The sequence below is a fragment of the Salmo salar genome, chromosome ssa06 (assembly GCF_905237065.1).
Source record: "Salmo salar chromosome ssa06, Ssal_v3.1, whole genome shotgun sequence".
Taxonomy (NCBI): Eukaryota; Metazoa; Chordata; class Actinopteri; order Salmoniformes; family Salmonidae; genus Salmo; species Salmo salar.
The window spans coordinates 20,069,613-20,094,241 of NC_059447.1; the positions used below are offsets into that span (position 1 = coordinate 20,069,613).

General features: G+C 45.3%; 1 protein-coding gene across 8 annotated transcripts in view; it reads left to right on the top strand.

Annotated features, from left to right (window-relative positions):
• LOC106606547 (SUN domain-containing protein 1) overlaps positions 1-24,628 on the top strand; it is a 43,144-nt gene extending 18,516 nt beyond the window's left edge. For 5 of the 8 annotated variants that reach the window (XM_014202834.2, XM_014202831.2, XM_014202835.2 and 2 more), the window contains 22 exons: positions 6,056-6,244; positions 6,804-7,030; positions 7,560-7,586; positions 7,830-8,147; positions 8,631-8,765; positions 9,306-9,437; positions 11,967-12,050; positions 14,102-14,218; positions 15,137-15,268; positions 15,383-15,476; positions 16,105-16,163; positions 16,566-16,750; positions 16,938-17,219; positions 17,743-17,835; positions 18,427-18,500; positions 18,992-19,136; positions 19,367-19,693; positions 20,196-20,280; positions 21,390-21,505; positions 21,902-22,069; positions 22,434-22,526; positions 22,745-24,628. In XM_014202834.2, the coding sequence (XP_014058309.2) occupies positions 6,129-6,244; positions 6,804-7,030; positions 7,560-7,586; positions 7,830-8,147; positions 8,631-8,765; positions 9,306-9,437; positions 11,967-12,050; positions 14,102-14,218; positions 15,137-15,268; positions 15,383-15,476; positions 16,105-16,163; positions 16,566-16,750; positions 16,938-17,219; positions 17,743-17,835; positions 18,427-18,500; positions 18,992-19,136; positions 19,367-19,693; positions 20,196-20,280; positions 21,390-21,505; positions 21,902-22,069; positions 22,434-22,526; positions 22,745-22,861 (3,126 nt within the window). In that variant the 5' untranslated portion in view covers positions 6,056-6,128 and the 3' untranslated portion in view covers positions 22,862-24,628. The remainder of the gene's footprint in view (positions 1-6,055; positions 6,245-6,803; positions 7,031-7,559; positions 7,587-7,829; positions 8,148-8,630; positions 8,766-9,305; positions 9,438-11,966; positions 12,051-14,101; positions 14,219-15,136; positions 15,269-15,382; positions 15,477-16,104; positions 16,164-16,565; positions 16,751-16,937; positions 17,220-17,742; positions 17,836-18,426; positions 18,501-18,991; positions 19,137-19,366; positions 19,694-20,195; positions 20,281-21,389; positions 21,506-21,901; positions 22,070-22,433; positions 22,527-22,744) is intronic. The other 3 variants (XM_014202830.2, XM_014202829.2, XM_045719906.1) reach the window with 3 other exon arrangements.
• Position 24,629: the final 1 nt, after the last annotated feature.

Here is a 24,629-nt window from a genome sequence, read left to right on the forward strand (position 1 = left end):
TGTTCTGGAGGGTAGTATAGTGCAGTGTCTGGTGAAAGCTGCCTTATTAACTCTGCACTAGGCTAACTCCTGCTGCAGCAGCCTCCACATACACATGTAGGACAGCGTGAGAGAGCTTAATATTGTTCACTACATGTTGATTGAATCAGCCCTTTGCAGGAAATGTAAAATTTGTTGTGTATTTGAGGTTTATAATGCCTTCTGAAGTTTGTAATTTCCACTTAGAAATTTCAGACTAGATTTTCCCTTACGAAACATTTTATCACCCCTACAAAAATATAAATGTAATTATAATCCACATAATTATAATCTTCTTATTTTCCTGTCGTAGCAAACTGTCTCTAATTAAGATCCTACATCTGTAGGTAGTGCTGTGTTATTCTCTTCTGAGCTCTGTGCCGTGCAATCATGGGTTCTTCTGGGTGCCTTCTGACGTTTACAGTCAGTGCAGATATAAGCATGGTTCCAGTTAGTAAATTCATTCTGAATGCATTGATGATTGATCCCACCACAACACACTCAGCCCACTGTGAAGTACAGTACCTTTCCCTGCCCTGAGACTAAATGTTGTCTTTGCACAGCACACCTGTGATATGCTGAACAGTTAAAAACAGTCAGTTTGTACCCTGCAGTCCCCCCTGACTTCTCAGTGCTCTCTCTCACCCTAGCAGTGCCCTCCAGGGAGCATGTGTTCCCTACAGGGGGGCAGAGTGACCTTGGCACTGCAGACAGTCACAGTGTGACCCTGTGTGGGTAAAGCTGCCCTCTACAGTCCTAACACAGACCGTAGCCTGGCTAGTGTGTGTGTGTGTGTGTGTGTAAGACAGGAGAGACAGCCCCTAGAATTTGTATTAGGATGTTGGGGGGTAGACAGGAGACACCGCCCCTAGCCAGGGTATTAGATGTTGGGGTGTAGACAGGAGACACCGCCCCTAGCCAGGGTATTAGGATGTTGGGGGTAGACAGGAGACACCGCCCCTAGCCAGGGTATTAGATGTTGGGGGGTAGACAGGAGACACCGCCCCTAACCAGGGTATTAGATGTTGGGGGTAGACAGGAGATACCGCCCCTAGCCAGGGTATTAGATGTTGGGGTGTAGACAGGAGACACCGCCCCTAGCCAGGGTATTAGATGTTGGGGTGTAGACAGGAGACACCGCCCCTAGCCAGGGTATTAGGATGTTGGGGGTAGACAGGAGACACCGCCCCTAGCCAGGGTATTAGGATGTTGGGGGTAGACAGGAGACACCGCCCCTAGCCAGGGTATTAGATGTTGGGGGTTAGACAGGAGACACCGCCCCTAGCCAGGGTATTAGGATGTTGGGGTGTAGACAGGAGACACCGCCCCTAGCCAGGGTATTAGATGTTGGGGTGTAGACAGGAGACACCGCCCCTAGCCAGGGTATTAGGATGTTGGGGGTAGACAGGAGACACCGCCCCTAGCCAGGGTATTAGGATGTTGGGGGTAGACAGGAGACACCGCCCCTAGCCAGGGTATTAGATGTTGGGGTGTAGACAGGAGACACCGCCCCTAGCCAGGGTATTAGGATGTTGGGGGTAGACAGGAGACACCGCCCCTAGCCAGGGTATTAGATGTTGGGGTGTAGACAGGAGACACCGCCCCTAGCCAGGGTATTAGGATGTTGGGGTGTAGACAGGAGACACCGCCCCTAGCCAGGGTATTAGATGTTGGGGGTAGACAGGAGACACCGCCCCTAACCAGGGGATTAGATGTTGGGGGGTAGACAGGAGACACCGCCCCTAACCAGGGTATTAGATGTTGGGGGTAGACAGGAGACACCGCCCCTAACCAGGGGATTAGATGTTGGGGGGTAGACAGGAGACACTGCCCCTAGCCAGGGTATTAGGATGTTGGGGGGTAGACAGGAGACACTGCCCCTAGCCAGGGTATTAGATGTTGGGGGGTAGACAGGAGACACCACCCCTAGCCAGGGTATTAGGATGTTGGGGGTAGACAGGAGACACCGCCCCTAGCCAGGGTATTAGGATGTTGGGGGGTAGACAGGAGACAGCGCCCCTAACCAGGGTATTAGGATGTTGGGGGGTAGACAGGAGACACTGCCCCTAGCCAGGGTATTAGGATGTTGGGGGGTAGACAGGAGACACTGCCCCTAGCCAGGGTATTAGGATGTTGGGGGGTAGACAGGAGACAGCGCCCCTAGCCAGGGTATTAGATGTTGGGGGGTAGACAGGAGACAGTCCACATTACATGGAGGGGGGAACAGGGGCACACAGGGTATTCTTAAAGATCCAATGCAGCTGTTTTCATTTCAATAATAAATTATTTCTGGGGAACAAATAAGTATCTTACTGTGATTGTTTTCAAATAAAATGGTCAGAAATTAACAAAAATTGCTTCTTAGCAACTAGCTGTTATTGGCAGAGAGGTTTGGAACTCTCTTTTCTTATTGGTCTATTAACTCATTTACCGCCAGGTGATGTCATCAGGCATGCCAAAACTCCATCCCACCAAAACACTCCCCGGAAGAGCACACACACTCCCCGGAAGAGCACACACACTCCCCGGAAGAGCACACACACTCCCCGGAAGAGCACACACACTCCCCGGAAGAGCACACACACTCCCCGGAAGAGCACACACACTCTGTGGAAGAGCACACAGTCACATTGAGAGGTGTTGGTGTGTGTAGGAGAGCCAGGTGGAGCAGCAAGCAGGAGGAGGAAAGCAAAGCCCATAATTGGCTCTGGATGGGATGGTGTAATCCTGAGGTCTTAGGGCCAGGAGGACACAACACACACAGGCCTGGGGATTGACTGATGGAGGAGGCCTCTACAGCCAGAGCCCCTGTTTATATGTTGGGGGCCTTTAGAGAAGGAGTGGCATCTGAGAACAGCCTGGCTGTGTGTGGGACCCACCCCCTGTTCTTCCTTCAGTGTTGCATTGTTTTAAATGGCTGCCACATGTTGTTGTTCAGAACTTGGTCTTATGGACTCTCACTGTTGTGGTTGCAACATTGAATGAGACCATGTGTTTGTGCTTACATTTTGTTCCCGCCTCCCATCTCCATTACAGGAAGGGAAGTTCTTGAACACAGTCAGTCAGCTAAGATGCTTTTTCCTCCTCAACTGCCCTTCTTGTCTGTCAGGGGGATTTAGATGACTGACATACAAAGGAGAGGAGTCCCAACCTACTGTAGGATAATATTACCCTACTGCTGTGTGTTTAACATCAAATCACGATTGTTAGTACGTGTGTGTGTGTGTGTGTACACATGCAATAGACAAGACTCAAGTATACTCTGAAAGGATCTGTTTCTAAGAGCCAATGTGGCAATAATGATTTAGATGTTCTATGATGGAATGTTGGCACCGGTCTTGGCCCTGCCTGCATACTCAGCCAGGGGGTGTGGTCTGGTATGAGTGAGTCAGAGAGAGAGTTTGTAGCTACTGCTGCAGTAGTGTCCAATTCTATATTCACAATATTTACATTCCGTCTCCACTCCACATCTTAGTGGCTCAAACTGGTATATTATTTTACATTTACAGTGTAAGTTGGAAGTTTACATACACCTTAACCAAATATATTTAAACTCGTTTTTTCACAATTGCTTAATCCTAGTAAAATTGCCTGTCTTAGGTCAGTTAGGATCACCACTTTATTTTAACAATGTGAAGTGTCAGAATAATAGAAGAGTGATTAATTTCATTTTATTTCTTTCATCACATTCCCCGTTTTTCAGAAGTTTACATACACTCAATTGTTTAACTTGGGTCAAACGTTTCGGGTAGCCTTCCACAAGCTTCCCACAATAAGTTGGGTGAATTTTGGCCCATTCCTCCTGACAGAGCTGGTGTAACTGAGTCAGGTCTGTAGGCCTGCTTGCTCACACGCTTTTTCAGTTCTGCCCACAAATTTTCTATGGGATTGAGTTCAGGGTTTTGTGATGGCCACCATTTTGCCACAACTTTGGAAGTATGCTTGGGTTTAATTGTCCATTTGGAAGACCCATTTGCGACCAAGCTTTAACTTCCTGACTGATGTCTTGAGATGTTGCTTCAATATATCCACATAATTTTCCGTCCTCATGATGCCATCTATTTTGTGAAGTGCACCAGTCCCTCATGCAGCAAAGCACCCCCACAACATGATACTGCCACCCCCGTGCTTCCTAGGGAGTTTTTCCTAGCCACCGTGCTTCTTTCACATGCATTGCTTGCTGTTTGGGGTTTTAGGCTGGGTTTCTGTACAGCACTTTGAGATATCAGCTGATGTACGAAGGGCTATATAAATAAATTTGATTTGATATGCAGTTGCAAACCATAGTCTGGCTTTTTTTATGGCGGTTTTGGAGCAGTGGCTTCTTCCTTGCTGAGCGGCCTTTCAGGTTATGTCGATATAGGACTTGTTTTACTGTGGATATAGATACTTTTGTACCTGTTTCCTCCAGCATCTTCACAAGGTCCTTTGCTGTTGTTCTGGGATTGATTTGCACTTTTTACACCAAAGTAGGTTCATCTCTAGGAGACAGAGTGCGTCTCCTTCCTGAGCGGTATGACGGCTGCGTGGTCCCATGGTGTTTATACTTGCATACTATTATTTGTACAGATGAACGTGGTACCTTCAGGCGTTTGGAAACTGCTCCAAAGGATGAACCAGACTTGTGGAGGTCTACAACTTTTTTTCTGAGGTCTTAACTGATTTCTTTTGTTTTTCCCATGATGTCAAGCAAAGAGGCACTGAGTTTGAAGGTAGGCCTTGAAATACATCCACAGGTACACCTCAAATGATGTCAATTAGCCTATCAGAAGCTTCTAAAGCAATGACATAATTTTCTGGAATTTTCCAAGCTGTTTAAAGTCACAGTCAACTTAGTGTATGTAAACTTCTGACCCACTGAAATTGTGATACAGTGAATTATAAGTGAAATAATCTGTCTGTAAACAATTGTTGGAAAAATTACTTGTCATGCACAAAGTAGATGTCCTAACCGACTTGACAAAACTATCATTTGTTAACAAGAAATTTGTAGAGTGGTTGAAAAACGAGTTTTAATGGCTCCAACCTAAGTGTATGTAAACTTCCGACTTCAACTTAATATGATCTTATCCAAAAGGTACATATATTTTTGTACTGGTCCCCCTTGGGATATGAACCCACAACCCTGGTGTTGCAAGCACCATGTTCTACCAACTATGCCACACGGGACTGGTATACAGTGTCCTTATCCATTCCATTATCCATCTGTCTGGGCCTCTCCTCTTTCACATACAGTCCTTGTTCTTTCTCCATTTGTATTCTTTCCTCGTGTTTATTGGGTGAGTCATTTCCAGAGAGCCCAGTGTTCAGCTCCAGGAACAGTTCCTATGGTAACATTCTCTCCCTACTGAGCTGCTACAGCTGTCCCAATGCTGTGTTGCTGTTGTTTACAAAACAAAGTGTCTCTCTCTAGTTTATATATGTGACTAAGATACAGTCAATGGATGGGAGGAACTTGGGAATGTCCGTATTAATCATGTTATGCTAACTAAGCCCTGGGCCTGCATTAATAAAGCTCTTAGAGTAGGAGTGCTGATCTGGGATCAGTTTAGCCTTTTAGGTGATAATGAATAAGTTAACTGTTATGAATACTGGCCCTGACTGACTCAGAGGGAGAGGGTTGTTGATTTCATGTTGAGGTAAGCTGAAACCACAGAAGTGCTGGTCTGATTCAGACCAAGGCCTCTGATAGGCCTACAGCAAATGATAAGAAGCTCAGGCACTGTGATTGAGTCATACAGTACCTAAATTCACCACACTTCTCTCCTTTTTTCACTCTCCCTCTGTTTCTATCATCCCTCTGTTTCTATCCATCCCTCTGTTTCTATCCATCTCATCTTTCTTGCCATCTATCCATCCCTCATCTTTCTTGCCATTTTTTTCTCCCTTGCTATATCATCTCTTCCCCTGTCCTCTCTTTCCTCCCTTTCTTTGCCATCTCACTATCCCACTCTCTTGCCATCTCCTCTCTTCCCCTCATCCCTTTCTCCTGCTCTCTTTCTTCTCTCTCTTTCTTTCCCTATCCTTCTGTCCTTAGCTCCAGCTACTCGACTGTGGCCCTAGAATTTGAGAAGGCGCATCAGATCGCTCCCGTGTTCAACTCGCCCAGGATGTCGCGGCGGAGCCTGCGTCTGCAGACCACTGGTGGTCTCTATGGCAACGACAGCCTGGCTGACTTCTCCTCCCAGAACCACAGCAGCGGAGGGTCCAGTCGAACAGAGTCATGGTAAGACTACACAGGGTCCAGTCAGAGAGAGTCACGGTCAGACTACACAGGGTCCAGTCATTGAGAGTCATGGTTAGACTACACAGGGTCCAGTCAGAGAGTCACGGTCAGACTACACAGGGTCCAGTCAGAGAGAGTCATGGTCAGACTACACAGGGTCCAGTCAGAGAGAGTCATGGTCAGACTACACAGGGTCCAGTCAGAGAGAGTCATGGTCAGACTACACAGGGTCCAGTCAGAGAGAGTCACGGTCAGACTACACAGGGTCCAGTCAGAGAGAGTCACGGTCAGACTACACAGGGTCCAGTCAGAGAGAGTCATGGTCAGACTACACAGGGTCCAGTCAGAGAGTCACGGTCAGACTACACAGGGGAAGGGAGTCAATGGAAACACACAAACGCACTCATGCAGACACAAAAGTTAGAAACATTAGCATTATATTAACATTAAACATGTACACAGAGGCAGATACACACAGAGGCAGCTGGAGGCAGATACACACAGAGACAGGCACACACTGACTTCTATAATCTCTACCAATCTCTCTCTTGTCTCTCAGGATGGTAAGGAGCAGAAAGCAGCAGCAGTCTGCCTCCAGCTCCCGGTCCCTGAACCAGTCCCTGTCCCTGAATCAGACGCCACGCAAGACCCTCTCCTTCTCCACTACCAACACTCCCTCAACGGGCTGCACCACTGCCAGCGATGCCTCCCTGCTATCCTCCATCCTGGACCAGTCCAGCCTCCGCCAGCGATCCACCACCACTACTACCACAGATGGCTACTGGGGTCAGTCCAAGAGGAAAGGGCAGGGCATGGGTCATACGATCAGAGGAAGGGTTACGTTTGATAGAGAGGATACATTAGCTCTATTCTGGTCCCAGACCTGTACGGTATGTGCATTAGCCAACTCCTCCGACTATCGTTGGCTTAACATGACAGGTATGGTCAGACAGTCTGTCATACAATGGCTAAAGCACAGGTCTAGGACCAGTCAACCTCATTAGAATATATGAGGTAAAACTAGCAGTTTTACTGTAGCAGTTTAAGCTAACTAGCTAGCATGCTAATTTTAATTACTGCAGTTTGTTGTTTGTGTGTCTGTCTGATATATAAGGCAGGACTGATGGATGATTTGTGGGAATACCAGGGGAGAGATGGGGCAGGCTGATTTGTATAATCTCTCCATTTAATCATTTAATGTGGTTTTACAGAGATTAGCTGCGTTATTACCCGTGTGACTCAATACAATTAATGAATCAGTATTCAATGATCTCCCGCTGGCTTGGATGATTTAATAATGCTTTATTCTGTCTAGGTTCAGATCAGGATACCAATCTGAAAGGTGAGACTTCACCATTCATTCTAATGATATTTGTGAGCACTCACCCGGGTAGTGATCTTTTATTACGCATCATCACAACACTTTTCCAGGAAGTAAACACAGGCTTGCTTTAAGGCTAGCTCTGATGTGCAAAATAATGATATTTTGAGACCATATAAATGGACTGAGGAGAAATAAATGAAGAAATGGTTTTCTAGTCAGAGTTGTACTTAAAAATGTTCCTCTTGTGTGTGTTTCCCCCAGGGAGGAGTTCAAGGACGGACCACAGCTCAACGGGTGCGAACGGCGGCGTCAACACTGTGTCGCACAGCCACGCCATGGTCGCCAACGGTTACACCTGTAAAGACTGTTCCATACACTCTGAGAGGAAAGAAGCTCTCACCACATACTCCTCCTCTTCCTCGTCTCAGGCTGCCTCTGCTGCAGCAGCTGCCGCCGCCCTTTCATCCTCTTCCTCATCCCAGGCTGCCTCTGCTGCAGCAGCTGCTAACGCCATCTCATCATCATCAGCCTCATCCTCCAGTTTATACTGCACGGTCAAGAGTCAGAGGAGCAAGACTGGTGAGAACCTTACCTAGTGTGCACACAACTGACTGGGGAGTGAAACTGGGTTGTGTTCATTAGGCACCAAATGGAAGAAAACAGACTGAATCATGGAGGGGCAACCTGGACGCTCATTTCATTTTCTATTGCAAAACGCTTTCTGTTGCATTCCCTAATGAACATGACCCAGTGTTCCTGTCCTAGTAAAAAGGTAAACAGGAGGTTATTTCTGTTTGATGGTTTACAAACCTGTGCATATCACACTGTTTCCTTAATTTATAAAATCTCTGTATCCCGTTAGGAGACCACCTTAATAAAAGCCCAGAATGTCCGAAATAAGTTAAAATGATCAGTCAACCAGCCATTTCTTGTGTGTTTCTCTGTTTCTGTTCGCTTGTTAGGGCTAACGCTATGTGAGTTTCCACTTAGGAGAAGGACCCATTTCTCCACCTTTTATATGTCCAGCTAAGTTAACTAACCTGCTGTCCTTTCTCTGTCTAGGTCTCCTGATGTCAGTCTCTAACACGTGTTTCCACTACAGCAGACGAGCCCTGGCCCCCATAGTGTCCATGATGACACTGCTCTTCCAGAACGTTCTGTGGCTGGGTACAAGGGCCAAGAGCCACTCAGGCAAAGGTATATGTAATTCTTACTACTGGGGTCTGTTCAGAGGGGCGCAACTGGGAATCATATCAGCTCTATTCATTGTATATCTATCTGCAAATTTTACATCACTGAATTCCCCCATTATACTACTTCCCTTCCCACCCACCCACCCATCTCTCTTTCTTTTTTTTTTTACTGTCTTTCATGGTTTGACTTATTCAAAGCTGTTCAACCTGATAATCTCAAGGGACTGGACCTGAGTTAATTGTAACAGTGCTATAAAAATATATATTTTTAAGATTCAAAGGTATTTCCACTCCTGTCTCTTCCCAGCCTCAAAACTGTGACGTTCGAGGTGGAAATGGAATAGCCTGGTCCCAGATCTGTATGGGCCTTAACATTAGTCAGATGAGTTGTTTAAATGAAGCAAAAATACAAAATTATAGTAGTCTGAGTAGTCAGCTAAATAAAGCAAAATACTGATCTGGTCCCGGGCTGGAAAGGGGACGGGGGTTTAACAGACAGATTGTTTGACCTGACATTTGATGTGTGGTATGGTTGTGTCACTAGGTGTCCTGGTGTCCCTCTTAGACAGGGCCAGACGGGCCGTCTCCTCCAGCGCGTCCCGTGTCTCTTGGCTCTATAAGCAGACCACTCTCCACAGGATGATGGGCTACAGGGCCAACGGCTACGAAGGCAAAGGTACCTGACCCACCGCCGACCTGAAGTCAGGAGGCATGGGTCAAAGGTCATCGATCATCAACACTGACCAGTCCCCACCTCAGTGACCCTCTTTTTTTCAGCCCTCTATTTCCACTGTCCGCCGACACGACTTTTCTTTCTCAAGCTCTTGGTCTTTGCATTTCTGTGTCTGTGAAAACGTATCTGTGAAGGCTGGGCATAAGGTTAACTGTGCATGTATACTAATGGTTTGGTGGATTATAATGTAGAGGAATGCTTCTCTCCATAGTATGTACAGATGCTGTTTTCTACTGTGTAGTTTCACCACAGATAACTCTCTTTCAGTCTTCAGAGCCTCTCTCTCCAGCTCTGTCCATCTACCTCTGTATAGCCGTGGCCAAAAGTTTTGAGAATGACACAAATATACATTTTCACATAGTCTTCTGCCTCAGTTTGTATGATGGCAATTTGCATATACTCCAGAATGTTATGCCATGCAAATGAACTAAATCCCCCCCAAAACATTTCCACTGCATTTCAGCCCTGCCACAAAAGGACCAGCTGACATCATGTCAGTGATTCTCTCGTTAACACAGGTGTGAGTGTTGACGAGGACAAGGCCGGAGATCACTCTGTTATGCTGATTGAGTTCGAATAACAGACTGGAAGTTTCAAAAGGAGGGTGGTGCTTGGAATCATTGTTCATCCTCTGTCAAGCATGGTTACCTGCTAGGAAACACACGCTGTCATCATTGCTTTGCATAAAAAGGGCTTCACAGGCAAGGATATTGCTGCCAGTAACATTGCACCTAAATCAACCATTTATCGGCTCATCAAGAACTTCAAGGAGAGCGGTTCAATTGTTGTGAAGAAGGCTTCAGCGCGACCAAGGAAGTCCAGCAAGCGCCCAGACCGTCTCCTAAAGTTGATTCAGCTGCGGGATCGGGGCACCACCAGTACAGAGCTTGCTCAGGAATGGCAGCAGGCAGGTGTGAGTGCATCTGCACGCACAGTGAGGCGAAGACTATTGGAGGATGGCCTGGTGTCAAGAAGGGCAGCAAAGAAGCCACTTCTCTCCAGGAAAAACATCAGGGACAGACTGATATTCTGCCAAAGGTACAGGGATTGGACTGCTGAGGACTGGGGTAAAGTCATTTTCTCTGATGAATCCCCTTTCCGATTGTTTGGGGCATCCGGAAAAAAGCTTGTCTGGAGAAGACAAGGTGAGCGCTACCATCAGTCCTGTGTCATGCCAACAGTAAAGCATCCTGAGACCATTCATGTGTGGGGTTGCTTCTCAGCGAAGGGAGTGGGCTCACTTACAATTTTGCCTAAGAACACAGCCATGAATAAAGAATGGTACCAACACATCCTCTGAGAGCAACTTCTCCCAACCGTCCAGGAACAGTTTGGTGACGATCAATGCCTTTTCCAGCATGATGGAGCACCTTGCCATAAGGCAAAAATGATAACTAAGTGGCTCGGGGAACAAAACATTGATATTTTGGGTCCATGGCCAGGAAACTCCCCAGACCTTAATCCCATTATGGTCAATCCTCAAGAGGCAGGTGGACAAACAAAAACCCACAATTTCTGACAAACTCCAAGCATTGAATATGCAAGAATGGGCTGCCATCAGTCAGGATGTGGCCCAGAAGTTAATTGACAGCATGCCAGGGCGGATTGCAGAGGTCTTGAAAAAGAAGGGTCAACACTGCAAATATTGACTCTTTGCATCAACTTCATGTAATTGTCAATAAAAGCCTTTGACACTTATGAAATGCTTGTAATTATACTTCAGTATTCCATAGTAACATCTGACAAAAATATCTAAAGACACTGAAGCAGCAAACTTTGTGTAAATTAAAATTTGTGTCATTCTCAAAACTTTTGGCCATGACTGTATGCTCATCACTGAAACGTTCCTCCATACTTCTTATAGAGACAGACAGAACTCCTGTACCACCTCACTGCATGTCGCTCATCTTTGTTTTCCCCATACACTCCATACCTGAATCCTCCTCTCTCCCAGACCCCCTCTTTCCTACACTCTGACTAGATCTTTATGTCTCAGAGTCCCTCTTCACCCGTTTCCTCCTGCTCTCCATTCTCCTCTCACCCCTCTACTGTCTGTCTGTCTGTCTGTCTGTCTGTCTGTCTGTCTGTCTGTCTGTCTGTCTGTCTGTCTGTCTGTCTGTCTGTCTGTCTGTCTGTCTGTCTGTCTGTCTGTCTGTCTGTCTGTCTGTCTGTCTGTCTGTCTGTCTGTCTGTCTGTCTGTCTGTCTGTCTGTCTGTCTGTCTGTCTGTCTGTCTGTGTGTGTCTCCATCCATCCATCCATCTCCGGTTTAATACAAGTCCACTTGATTACGTCATAAACAAATGGTCTTCTTTCCACTTTGGTTGGTTCCCTTGGTGATATGCAAATTTCCCTCTTACCCTCTCTTGTGTGTCGTTATATACAATGCGTCACACGCTCTTGGTCGCCACTCGCCTGCAGAATGAAATGTTTTGGTATGTAAATATGATTATTAATAGTTTGTTGTGTTGCAGCTCACTCTAGTTACTGTGGGAGCATGAATGTAAAAGACCACGTGATGGGAGACAGACACCCCCACTTTTTGAATGGCTCATTGTGTAAGTAGTCAACACACTCACACACACACACCCATGTGCATGGGCACACACAAACACTAATTCCCTCTCAAGTGCCTTATACGTGCCAGGGGGCCACTTTGTCACCCTGATTGACCCAGAGTTAATTCAATGTGTGACCTATTTCCAGATCAGTGCACAGGGGTTACGTGAACCACTAGGGCCAGTGGCCAGCCGGTCACACCTCTTTCACCAGTCAGTGACTGTACTCTGGCTACTGGTCTCCCTAGTCAGATAGAGCAGGTGTTTGTGTGTTTCCATACAAGCACTGAGAAGTTTTTTTAAAGATTATTTTGAAAAGGCCGAGACCCATAAAGATCAATCAGATGTATCTCTGTGAATGTTTCACTTCACTTTAAAGATTGTTTCAAGGAAACTGGGAGAAGATATAGTCCTGTAGTCCATATTCCATGATGTCTTATCGAACGTCTTCCTAAATGACACTGGTGTCAGAGTCAGACAGAATGACATACGATCCTGACAATGCAGTTGAACAAACGTCAAACAGAGAACAAAGGCCTGTTTGACACAGAAGTTGCTAATCCAAACATCTGGAGAGGAGGGAGGAAGGGATGGGCTGTGTCACCAAAGAGAGAACCTGGAACGTTGCCTTTCTTGTTTGCACATGCGTACATCTCAGAAGATTGCTTTTTCATATTAACGTGGTTCCTGTGTTTTAAGGTGTTTTCTTAAGGTTTGATCATCTATGCATTTTGAATAAAGACAACCTGGAATGCAACCAGAGATTGACAGACAGACAGTTCTCTGTCAACTGTGTTGCAGCTCTTACACTGTGGACATTTCACTCATTCAGAAGCATTTTTTCTGTGGTTGGTAGTTTTTATAATATTGGATTTTCCTTTTCTTCCTTTTTTTTACTTTCCAAAAAAAACAAATACATATAAACAAAAATGTACAGACATACAAACAATGACTACATCTTATCTGCCCAGACCTGCATGCTCACACTCCCATCCCTAGTGCCTGAATTATTGTTTGCAACTTGGTCTTAAATTGTACCAATTTGTTTTTCTCATTTACCCATGCTATTTCAATAATACATCATTCGATTTTTCCATTGTGTCAATGATGGCGGATTGATCGACTTCCAAGTTTTTAGTATCTGTTTTTTCAAAATGATTGATGAGAAGAGAATCGTCCAGCCCATTGGATATCTCACTACACCCCCACATGACATGTCTTGAAATATGCAGACAGATGGATTAAAAGTACGTTTACATTGTAATACTTCTGATAGACAACTTTCTAGCTCCGCCCATAACTTCCAAACTTTGTAGCATTCTCAAAGTATGGATAATGGAGTTATTATTAGTTTTACACTTGAGACATGACTTCGCTCTTGTGTTGTAGAATATTTCTCTTGTATAATAAATTCGAAACATTACTTTATACTGGATTAAGCATACATTTTTGTTAACTGTAATTTCGTTAGTTATGCTCCAACTGTTCTTGCCTTTAGTTTTCCAAGTGGGACAGTTTATCGATGAATTCTGAAAAGCTGTCAAAGGATTATTCCATAAGGTCGTGTTTCTAGGGAGCGATATTTGTTGTTTCGGTAAAAGAAGTTTCATTTTCTTCCATATTGTTTTAGTGTTCTTAACTATGTAGTTGTTAATGTTCTTAGCTTCATCCTTTGAAAATAGACACGTCAAAAGATTCTGGGGATGAGCACGTGCATCTTCAATATGTACCCATTGTTCCTCTTTAGTGTATTTAACTATATGTCACAAGTAAAAGCCTTGGGTAGCGAGTTGATACATTTCCAAGTCTGGAAGGTTAAACCACCCTCTGACTTAGGAAGATGGAAAACTTTCCTTTTTATTCTATTAATTTTATTTGAATGCTTTTACATTTCATACATTATTTGGAACTTTAATTTGACTTCTGATTTGTTAAGTTCTATAAATTTTTTGCTTCTGAGTTGCGTTGATGTTTATTGCATTTAATTTTTCATTCATTTGTTTGTTTTCTTTTCCTCGTCTGCCATCCATCCGTCATGTGGTCTGCCTCAGGTGACGACTGTAAAGGGAAGCAGCACCTGGGGACCAACACACTGGTCCACAGTCACACACAGACCTCCAGAACTCACCGTCTACTGGGGGGTCTGTGGACCCTTATAGCTTACACAGGTTATAATCCCCTTCCTCCTCCTCCTGGCTTCCTTACTGATCTAATATACATACAGGTTAACCCCCTTCCTCCTCTCCCTGGCTTCCTTACTGATCGAATATACATACAAGTTAACCCCCTTCCTCCTCTCCCTGGCTTCCTTACTGATCTAATACACATACAGGTTAACCCCCTTCCTCCTCCTCCTGGCTTCCTTAATGATCTAATACACATACAGGTTAACCCCCTTCCTCCTCCTCCTGGCTTCCTTACGGATCTAATACACATACACGTTAACCCCCTTCCTCCTCTCCCTGGCTTCCTTCCTTACTGACCTAATACACATACATCAGAGTTGTATTGATTTGTCCAAACCATAGCAAAACGTTCTGCAACAGAAACCAAAAACAAGCATTTCTTATTGGACAAGTTCAGGTAGTCCTTCCCTGACTCAGTCAGTTTGATTCTGTTTGGTGCCTAATGAATACGACCCTTGCTTTATAAACCTTGCGCACATAGACTTTTCATAGGAATCTCTCATTGACATCAATGCAAATTATATACAAACTGTGTGTGTGGGGGAATACAATTCCCTTCCTTCCACTACTGGTCTAGGACCTGTTTTGTTGCACTGCTGATAGAGGCTGAGGTCAGGACTAGACTCCAGAGAGCTGATCTGAAATCAGTTGTGAACTGAAGCCTTGTCCTAATGCCTAGCATTTGTTATTACCATGTCATTAGCACTCTATTTACTGAATTGAATCACTATGATTTCTTAGTTTTTTTACCTTTTATTTTAACAGGTTAATCTCATTGAGATAAAAAAATATATATATTTTTTAAGAGAGACATGGCCAAAATAGCAGCGCATAAAGTTTCATACAAAGACCCTTTTCTAATGAAAGCTCCAACGTTGAGTGTTTGTTCTGACCTTCCAGGCTACTGTCTGCTCCAGCCAGGTTACTATGTAGTGAGGGCAGGCCTGGCGCTGGGGTCAGCAGTGGGGTCAGCAGTACGATCAGTGGCTCAGAGACTCCTGTCAGTGCTGTGGCTAGTCCTGGGAGCTCCAGGTTAGTTACCCTGTGTTGCATCCATCCTCTTCATCATCAGTATTTAGTTGTTTAATCAGTTGCTCTTTCTTATATCATACACGCTACGTTACAGTAATGATACCCCCCCCCCAGGTAAAGCAGCCAGGCGGTTGTTGTGGTGTCTGGGGACAGGCTGGTACCAGCTGGTGTCTCTCATGTCTTTGTTCAACGTCTTCTTCCTGACCCGGTGAGAGCCTCTGTTACTGTATCCAACTCATGTGACTTTTGTCAGTGTAGTTCTCAGAAAGATCCATGTGTAGATGATTTTTATTGACCTACTATTGTTCTTTGTTATCAAAGGTTGCAGATTTAACTGTGTCTAACTTTTGATTGATGTGATTGACAGCAGAGACATTTCAGATATCTGGGGCAAACCGTAGTAAAACGTTTTTGTCATTGGACAAGTTTACATTGTACCTTCCTGTTTGTGTCTGAGACCCAGTTATCATTGTGCATGTTTGATCAATATTTATGACTGTTCTTATGCAGGCTCTGTCTAACACGATAAATCTTAATTAGATTGAATTATATTTTGGTTATATTTAGGCATTTGTCATTTCTTCAGATGAAATTAAATAATGATAACAAAGGGTCATGATAGATGGGTTCTGTCAATTAGTTAGATGCACATGACAGATATGATGATTGAATTATTTAGTCAAGACTTTTAAATATTACATTTTGATTCAATTATTTCTCTCATCTGAGGAAGAAAAGGTTACAGTGTCTGATCAGGTTATGTTTGACGGTGTGTGTGTGTGTGTGTGTGCATGTCTCAGGTGTGTTTTGCTCACTGCTCTGTGTGTGTCTTTCAGGTGCCTGCCCAGAATGTGGAGGCTCCTCCTCTTCCTCCTTCCCCTCCTGCTACTCCTGTGTGAGTCACCTGACGTAACCTACTTCACACACAAATACGCCGATCTGTCAGCTGTGTAGCACCAGAGCTGTTAACCAGCCCCCCAGAGCTTACTCCAAATCCAGCCCCAGATCTAGGACACTCTTACTGGGCACACAGCTACAGAACCAGCCCTTCTGTGGAACAACACTTTTACACACTAACAGTCTACACAGAAAAGCACTGACTTGCATTCATAAACCCACAAGCTACTATCAAATCCCCAAATTCATGCATAAACACAAAAAAACGTAAACAATAAAAGCCTAAGAAACAACAGGTGCTAATCCAATAAAGCTTTCACTGCATTTATAGTAAAGACAGGCAGGTTGTTGCATACTGTAGATCCTGTTGATTCATTTCCTTGTTTCTCTCTCCTCTCAGGGTTGTGGTTCTGGGGTCCGTCCAGTTTTCTCTCCTACCTTCCAGCCATAAACCTGACAGAGTGGCGCTCCAGAGTGGTGTCCCCCTTCACCCTGTCATCGTTTATCCTGACCCCTGCCCTTGTTCCCACCCCCGCCACACCACTGGAGCAGACTACCCCAGCACCCCCCGGCCCACAGGCACAGGTAAGAGAGGAGCTCGCCTGAGGGCGTCTCTCTATTTATGTCTGTATTGTGCGAATATGGTACTTCATGAAATACACCTGCCTCATGAATGTTGGACTAAAACAAGCTTTCTTGTTCTCTCTCTAACCACTCACTATACTTCTGTGTCCCTCCTTTATTTCTGTCTATCCCGTATCTCCCTCTACAGCCAGTCCTTCCCCCCATAGTCACCGTGGACACAGAGAGCCTGGAGCGTCTGGAGCGGGTGGAGCATGGTCTGGCCCTGCTGTGGGAGCGGGTGCAGCAGGGGGACCAGAGGCAGGAGCAGCATCACGGGGACACCCTGGCCCAGTACACCCTCCTGAGGGAGCAGCTGGACAGCCAGACGGACAGGGACAGCCTGGGTCTCTGGGTCTCTGGCTTGCTGGAGCACAGGATCACCCTGCTGAGAGGAGAGCTGGAGCAGCAGGAGGCCTCACACAGGGCACAGGTAGGGATGGCTGTCAGGGGAGGGGAAAGGGACTGGGGCCGGACACCAAAGATGTTGATAGGACTGGGACTTGGTGGCAGGAATGGGGTTGGGACTTGGTGTTAGGAATGGGGTTGGGATTTGGTGGCAGGAATAAGGTTGGGGTTTGGTGGCAGGAATGAGGTTGGGGTTTGGTGGCAGGAATGAGGTTGGGGCTTGGTGGCAGGAATGAGGTTGGGGTTTGGTGGCAGGAATGAGTTTGGGGTTTGGTGGCAGTAATGAGTTTGGGGTTTGGTGGCAGGAATGAGTTTGGGGTTTGGTGGCAGGGCTGATCAGAGGGTTGAGCTTCAACATTTTAATTGATAACTATGTACAGATTTGTGGTTTTTATGGAGGGTCAGATTTCAGTGCGTTTTGCTTTGTAAGCATTCCATACTGACCCCCCTATTCCTTATTACTGAGTTCCTTACTCTTTACTTCTGGGTGACCTTTTCTCCTCTCTCCCTCTCTTTCTCTCTTTCTCTCTCCTCCCTCTCCTGTACAGACTGAAGAGCAGAGGGTTCAGCAGCAGCAGAGTCAGGAGACACGGCTAGCTGAGCTGGAGAGGCTGCTGCAGGTCCTCGCTACTAAATCTGGGGTAACATCTATTTCTGAGAAATACACACAATACCCCATTACCTACATTTCCCAATACATACAGGAACGTACAGGTCCTTGCAGTTGAGACTGAGGAAATGGTCTATGGGAAATGCACACCAGACTATGAATGAAACCCTGTGAGATCAAATGAATCCACCCAGGAGCATATGTTACCTCCACATCTGAACACACACCACTAGATCTTAGCAGGCTAACAGCTAAGCTTATTACTGACTGACACATACAAGACCCACGCATCACATTACCCACCCATAGGAACACAAACAGGAACATACCGCTTCTGGCAGCTCATCTGAATAAGCACCAGTCCATACATACATCATCTCAGGTAGTTCGTTTGAATACATACAGTATGACACACACTCATACAAGTCTAGTCATCTGATACACAGGAGTCAGCATGTCCCTGTCCTTTTAGGTTAATTGTGATGCCATATAATGCCCGTGCTGAAAGTGTTCACGTCAACACATGCTGTATTGTAGCTTATTGGCCATGAATTGATATTACAGTACGGTACATTTTAATTCATATTACTGTACTGTACATTTTAATGAGGTTGTATTTCAGGCGGTGCAACGGGAACAGCGGAAGGAGGAGACAGAGGAGACAGCCACACCACCCCCTGCCTCTGTCCCTGTCAGGTAGGTTCACCGTCACTGGCTTAACGTCCATAGATGATATAGTGCAGAACTTTTCTACGGTTTACACCTGCACTCTATTTCATGGGGAAAGAAACTCTTGCACACTGATTCTCTTCATTTGCCCCAAAGTGTTTTAATGCCTTATGACTGAAACATTGGTCTAAGTGGTCCATTATTAGATCAAACAATAGAGCCATTGTAATGGAGATAGTTTTTACAGCATGCAAACGTTTATATTTTTTAAAGTGTGGAGCCAAGTCAAGGGTTGCAAAATTTGTCAGTTTCTCAAAACTGGTTTACCAGAAATGCCGGTTAGAAGATTCCTGGAATCAGGAGGTAATAAGACAGACATCAGGGAATCTTCCAAACTGGATTTCTGGAAAATTAGGGATTTTGGGGACATTTTTCAAACCTAAGCAAGTGTAAAAGAGAGACTTCTCCCTCTCTCTCTCCCCCTTTATCTCTCTCACTTTCTATTTTCTCCACCTCAGTGTGGGTGTGGACCAGGAGGCCCATGCTGCTTTGCTGGCGGAGGTGCAGAGGCTGGAGGAGGAGCTGGGTCGGATCAGGGGCGACCTGCAGGGGGTGATGGGATGTCAAGGGAAATGTGAGCAGCTGAACACAATCCAGGAAACGGTGAGTATGAGAGACAACTGTCTGTTTACTGCTTTTAGTGTTTACTGTACCTTGCGCTGATATAGCTCAGTCTTTATTATAGTAGTTGTACATTACCTTTGCAATATAATGGCATTCTTCCAAATGACAGCCTCTACTGTGCTGTTACTGAACTGAACTTCTACATGTTGGTATATGTATTCTGCAGTTACAGCCCCTCACACATGATCTGTCTCACCTCTCCCTCCCAGGTGTCTACCCAGGTGTCCGCCCAGGTGAGGCGGGAGCTGCGGGCCCTGTTCTACGGCTCTGACGACCAGACCCCCCAGGGTGAACCAGACATCCCCGAGGGACTCCTCCAGTGGCTGTCGTTGCGCTTTGTGAGCGGGGCCGATCTGCAGGCCCTCCTGGCCAACCTGGAGCTCAGCATCCTGAGGAACGTGTCGCTGCAGCTGGAGCAGAGCAGGGCTGAGGCCCGGACGGAGGCTGAGGCCAGGGCTGCAGTCATCACCACCCAGACCCAGGCTATTACACAGAGTGCCCAACACACCGCCGTGGGCGGGGGACTGTCTGAGGAGGTAGACTACACACTCCACTATAGTGACTCTTTGTTGTCGTTAACCCAGTGCTACTCACTGTCATCAGAGGAACGGCTTCATTATCATCATTTATTTCATGAAGATGGAACGGTGTCCTGGACCCAGATTCTCCATAGAGCATGCTTTTGACTTCACGGCCCGCATCCACAAAGTGTCTCAGGGTAGGAGTGCTGATCTAGGATCTGACCATATAACCTTATGATCTAAAAGGCTAAACTGATCTTGGATCATTCAGCACTACTACTCTGAGATGCTTTGTGAATAGTGGATCAGGAGTAGGTTTAATTTGGGTCTTGGAAACCACCTCCTTCCTATATGATGTACTTTCACTATTTGATGACTGTTACTTTAAGTGGTCATGATTGTCAATGAGACTAGGCGTCATTGTGTGTGGAGGTGCATGGCAGAGTCTCTGCAAAAGGTATCCAACCATACACACATCCTAACCCTCCATCCCTGCCTCTGCCTCTCTCTCCCCTAGCAAGTGCAGCTGATCGTCCAGAATGCCCTGAAACTCTACTCCCAGGATAGGACGGGCCTAGTGGACTACGCCCTGGAGTCTGGAGGTAAAGAGAGACCTCTCACTCTGTTTACATGAACAGAACCACTCTGTGGGTTAGAGCCAGCCTGTTGACAGGTCCATGAACAGAACCACCCTGTGGGTTAGAGCCAGCCTGTTGACGTGTCCATGAACAGAACCACCCTGTGGTTCAGAACCACCCTGTGGGTTAGAGCCAGCCTGTTGACTGGTCCATGAACAGAACCACTCTGTGGATTAGAGTCAGCCTGTTGACATGTCCATGAACAGAACTACCCTGTTGGTCAGAACCATCCTGTGGGTTCGAGCCAGCTCCATGATGGTGGTTTATAATGGAAGGATTATCCTAGCCGTTAGCCTAGTGTTACATAACTATACAGCAGCCAGCACCGAGGGTTCGTCCCAAATGGCACCCAATTCCCTATATAGTGCCCAACTATGAAGGAAATAGGGTGCCTATGGTGTCCTACTTTTGACCAGGACAAAAGTAGTGCACTATAAAGGGAATAGGGTGCCAGGACAAAAGTAGTGTACTAAGGGAATAGTGTGCCATTTCAGTATGAATGGTACTGGTATAACAGTAGTGAAGAGGGTAGTAGGGCTTTAGAGGCCAAAGCTCAGCTAGTCTGTCTCCATACACAATAAGCCTGTTGTCATACTAATGGCCTGTGTGGATTGGACAGGCACAGGGGGATCCATTAGATTAGTGTTCAGATGAACTAAGTGGTCTGGGATGTTTGTCTGTGTGGATTCTATTTTGATGTGTGTGTTAGTATGGAATCATGTTATTGTATGTTGTGTGTTTCATTGCATTATCCCTGTGTATGGTCAGATGGCTTTTCAATACTGTTTCTTCACCACAGGGTTGTGGTTCAGGCATTAGGATTTCTGACTCATATATACATTTTGACCTAAGATTGAATAAGAATGTCTTTCTTGCTCCCATTCTTTCATTCGTTGATTGATTCATTCATTGATTGGTTGATTAAATAAAGATCCACTTATTCCCAGAAGATAACAGTCATAAACCTTAAGACGTGTATTTCCAATGTGGTCTTCCTGCGTAGAAATAGAAAGGAATTTATTGTGGTTGAACTGTGGTAATGATGTAACGTGGTCATGTGTCTGTGTGGTCAGGCGGTAGTATCCTAAGCACGCGCTGCTCGGAGACGTACGAGACAAAGACGGCCCTCATGAGTCTGTTCAGCGTGCCCCTCTGGTACTTCTCCCAGTCACCCCGCGTCGCCATCCAGGTGAGCTCTCCAATTCAAACGTTCAGAAGCTTTATTGTTCCGGTCACAAACGCAGTGTACAAATAAAAACACATTCCAACAATAGCTGCAATCCAGGAATAGCTGCTGAGCTGCTTAGAAGACACTGATTCAATAAAGTTATTCCAGAAAGAAGCTGTCGTGTTCAACACCACCAGGGGACATTGTTTCCTCTTTATCAGTGTTTTTATTTGTAGATAATGGTAAATGTTGAAAATGATTTCAACAATTACATCATTAGTCTTGTAAATTTTAACAGGACAGGGATTATTTTGTGGAGACTGATTAGAAGACAGTTATCAGTGACTCTAACATGTCTTACCACCTCTTCCTCCCTCCGCCCATCGTCCTTTCGCCAACTCTCCTTCCTTCCCTCAGCCTGATATGTATCCAGGGAACTGCTGGGCGTTTAAAGGTTCTCATGGTTACCTGGTCATCCGGTTGTCCCTGAGGATCCTCCCCACAGCCTTCTGTCTGGAGCACATCCCCAAGGCCCTGTCCCCTACCGGCAACATCACCAGCGCCCCGCGCAACTTCACTGTCTATGTAAGACTCACACACACGTACTGACAATATCAGCAACTACACTGTCTACGTAAGACACACACACGTACTGGCAAAATCAGCAACTACACTGTCTATGTAAGACACACACACACACACACACACACACACACACACACACACACACACACACACGCGTACTGGCAATATCAGCAACTACACTGTCTACTTAAGACATACACACATACTGGAAGTATCAGCAACTACACTGTCTACATAAGACACATACCTACCTACTGGCAATATCAGCAACTACATGGAGTGCCTTCTGTTGGTCATGTGTATCATATGGTCTCAGCCTCAATCTCCTGCCAGACATCACTGACTGGTTTCTGTGTGTTTTCAGGGTCTGGATGATGAGTATCAGGAGGAGGGGAAGCTGTTGGGTCAGTACACCTACCAGGAGGACGGAGACTCAATGCAGAACTTCCCTGTCATGGTAAACACAAGAAATGACATCAATTTATACACACTCATGTGCATGCGCCAACAAACACACACAAAAAACCTCTCACCATCCTGCATACTATATACAACCACTGACCTCTGACCTCTCTCTGGCTCTTTTTTACTTTGTCAAAAATCTTTTTAAACAAAATCTGATACTTTGAGATTCAATACTTATCACTCCTTACTATGTCTCTTCCTTCCATCCAGGAGAAGAACGAAAGGGCCTTCCAGATCATCGAGGTGCGGGTGCTGACCAACTGGGGTCACCCCGAGTACACCTGCCTCTACCGCTTCAGAGTCCACGGAGAACCACGCATCCAGTGAGGGAGGATGGTGGCCATTTGAACTGGCAGTCAGCGGAGAAATGCATATCATCCTATCTGTATATAGTACTGGACATATTTTTCTAAATGGAGGGGGCTGGGAAAAACCGAGACTTATATAGACGAGTGATTTCAGAAGTGTGGGGATGGGTGTTTGATTTATGCTAGAATGTGTCCAAGGGGGGTTTTGTTTTACTCAGTACTGAAATTATGAAAGAATGAACTGTAATGAAATGTTAGGGAATGTGAAAGAGAAGAGTGAAGGTGGAAGAAGCTCGGTCCCAGTCCCTCCACCTTAAACCTGCTCTTGCACTGAATTAGCCCTCCAGGTCAAAACCCTTTGGTTTTTGGAGGAGCGTTTTCCTCTGCCGCTCTCACACAACCACAGGAGTCTGACCTCCAGATGGAAACGGACTACACACATCTTTTTTTATTTCCTTACACATCCTGTCTGATTTGGTTGGTGTTTTAATCAGGTTTTATTTTGAATTGGGTGTTTCTTTGGAGACCCCTTGTGGATTCTGATGGAATTTCAGGATCAAAGCCACTTAACTGGATCAAAGCCACAGAACTGGGCCTAAATTATATAGGCCTCACACACACTGGGCCTACATGACACTGTATAGGCCTCTCTTCTCTTGATACAAAGCTACTTCTCTCTGCTGCTGTTGGTTGGTCAGTCTGCATGGCCAGCTAACGTGGTCAGTGGACACTCGCAAGACAGACTGGACTGCTACCGTTCTTTGGACTCAACAACACTACCCGTTCGCCATGATTTTATGCATCCACACAGCCATCAAAACTAAGCTCTATCTCTCCTATAGAAAATGTTACACACATGGACAGACTTTTAATGACTTGATACATGTGTATCTCAAGTTAAGATTTGGTCCTGAAGCTCTGTGGAGTCCAGACTGGAGTGTTAATGAGAGTGAGACTGACAGCGAATGGTTTGGCTTCTTCTAGTGCAGCGAGCCAATGGTTTGGCTGCTCCTTGCACAGTCATAACGTCTTCTACTAGAGCTTCTACTCCGGAAAAGGGGATCCTTGGGACGTCCTAACTCTGACATCACCCCATTGAAGTTGAGGTTAGGGTTAGGTAAGGGGTATGGTTAAGGATAGGATAGAGGTTAGGGTTTAGGGTAGGGCCATCCCAAGAATCCCAGATAGCACATAATCCCTTCTACTCCCTGCAGGAATGTAATCTGTATATTTCATTGTTAATAGTTGGTCCTTTTTAAGAATTTGATTTTATCAGTGTTGCTTTATGAAAAAAGGGTACACCTTGTCAATATTTCTTACATTTTTATTACCCATTGTAACTGTAATTATGTTTGACTTCTACAATTTTTAGTTCAGAATAATGACAAATGATGCCTGTAAATGAAATGTGTGTTGCACAAGTCCTCACAATTTGTGGAAAAAACTAGATGGGGTAGCTATAAATTAGTTTTGTGTGGACCAGAAAGTCTAAATGTACAAAAAATGATTTCATGATCCTATTTATTTTTAAGATAATTTGTTACTGCAAGATAGGACTGCAATGTATTTTTATCAAAAAGCTTTTCAGTGCATTTTGGATCTTGGGACAGTACAGATTTTGTTTTTCATTTGTTTTTAAATGTTTTTTTTTTTTAGTTTTGTCGTTGCTGTCATCCTGAGGTAGCTAAACCGCATTTTAGAATATATTCCTAAAGAATTACATTTTGAGAGCTTTTGATGCATGTGATATTTTACCTAATAAAGACTATTGTTTTTTTTATTTAAAA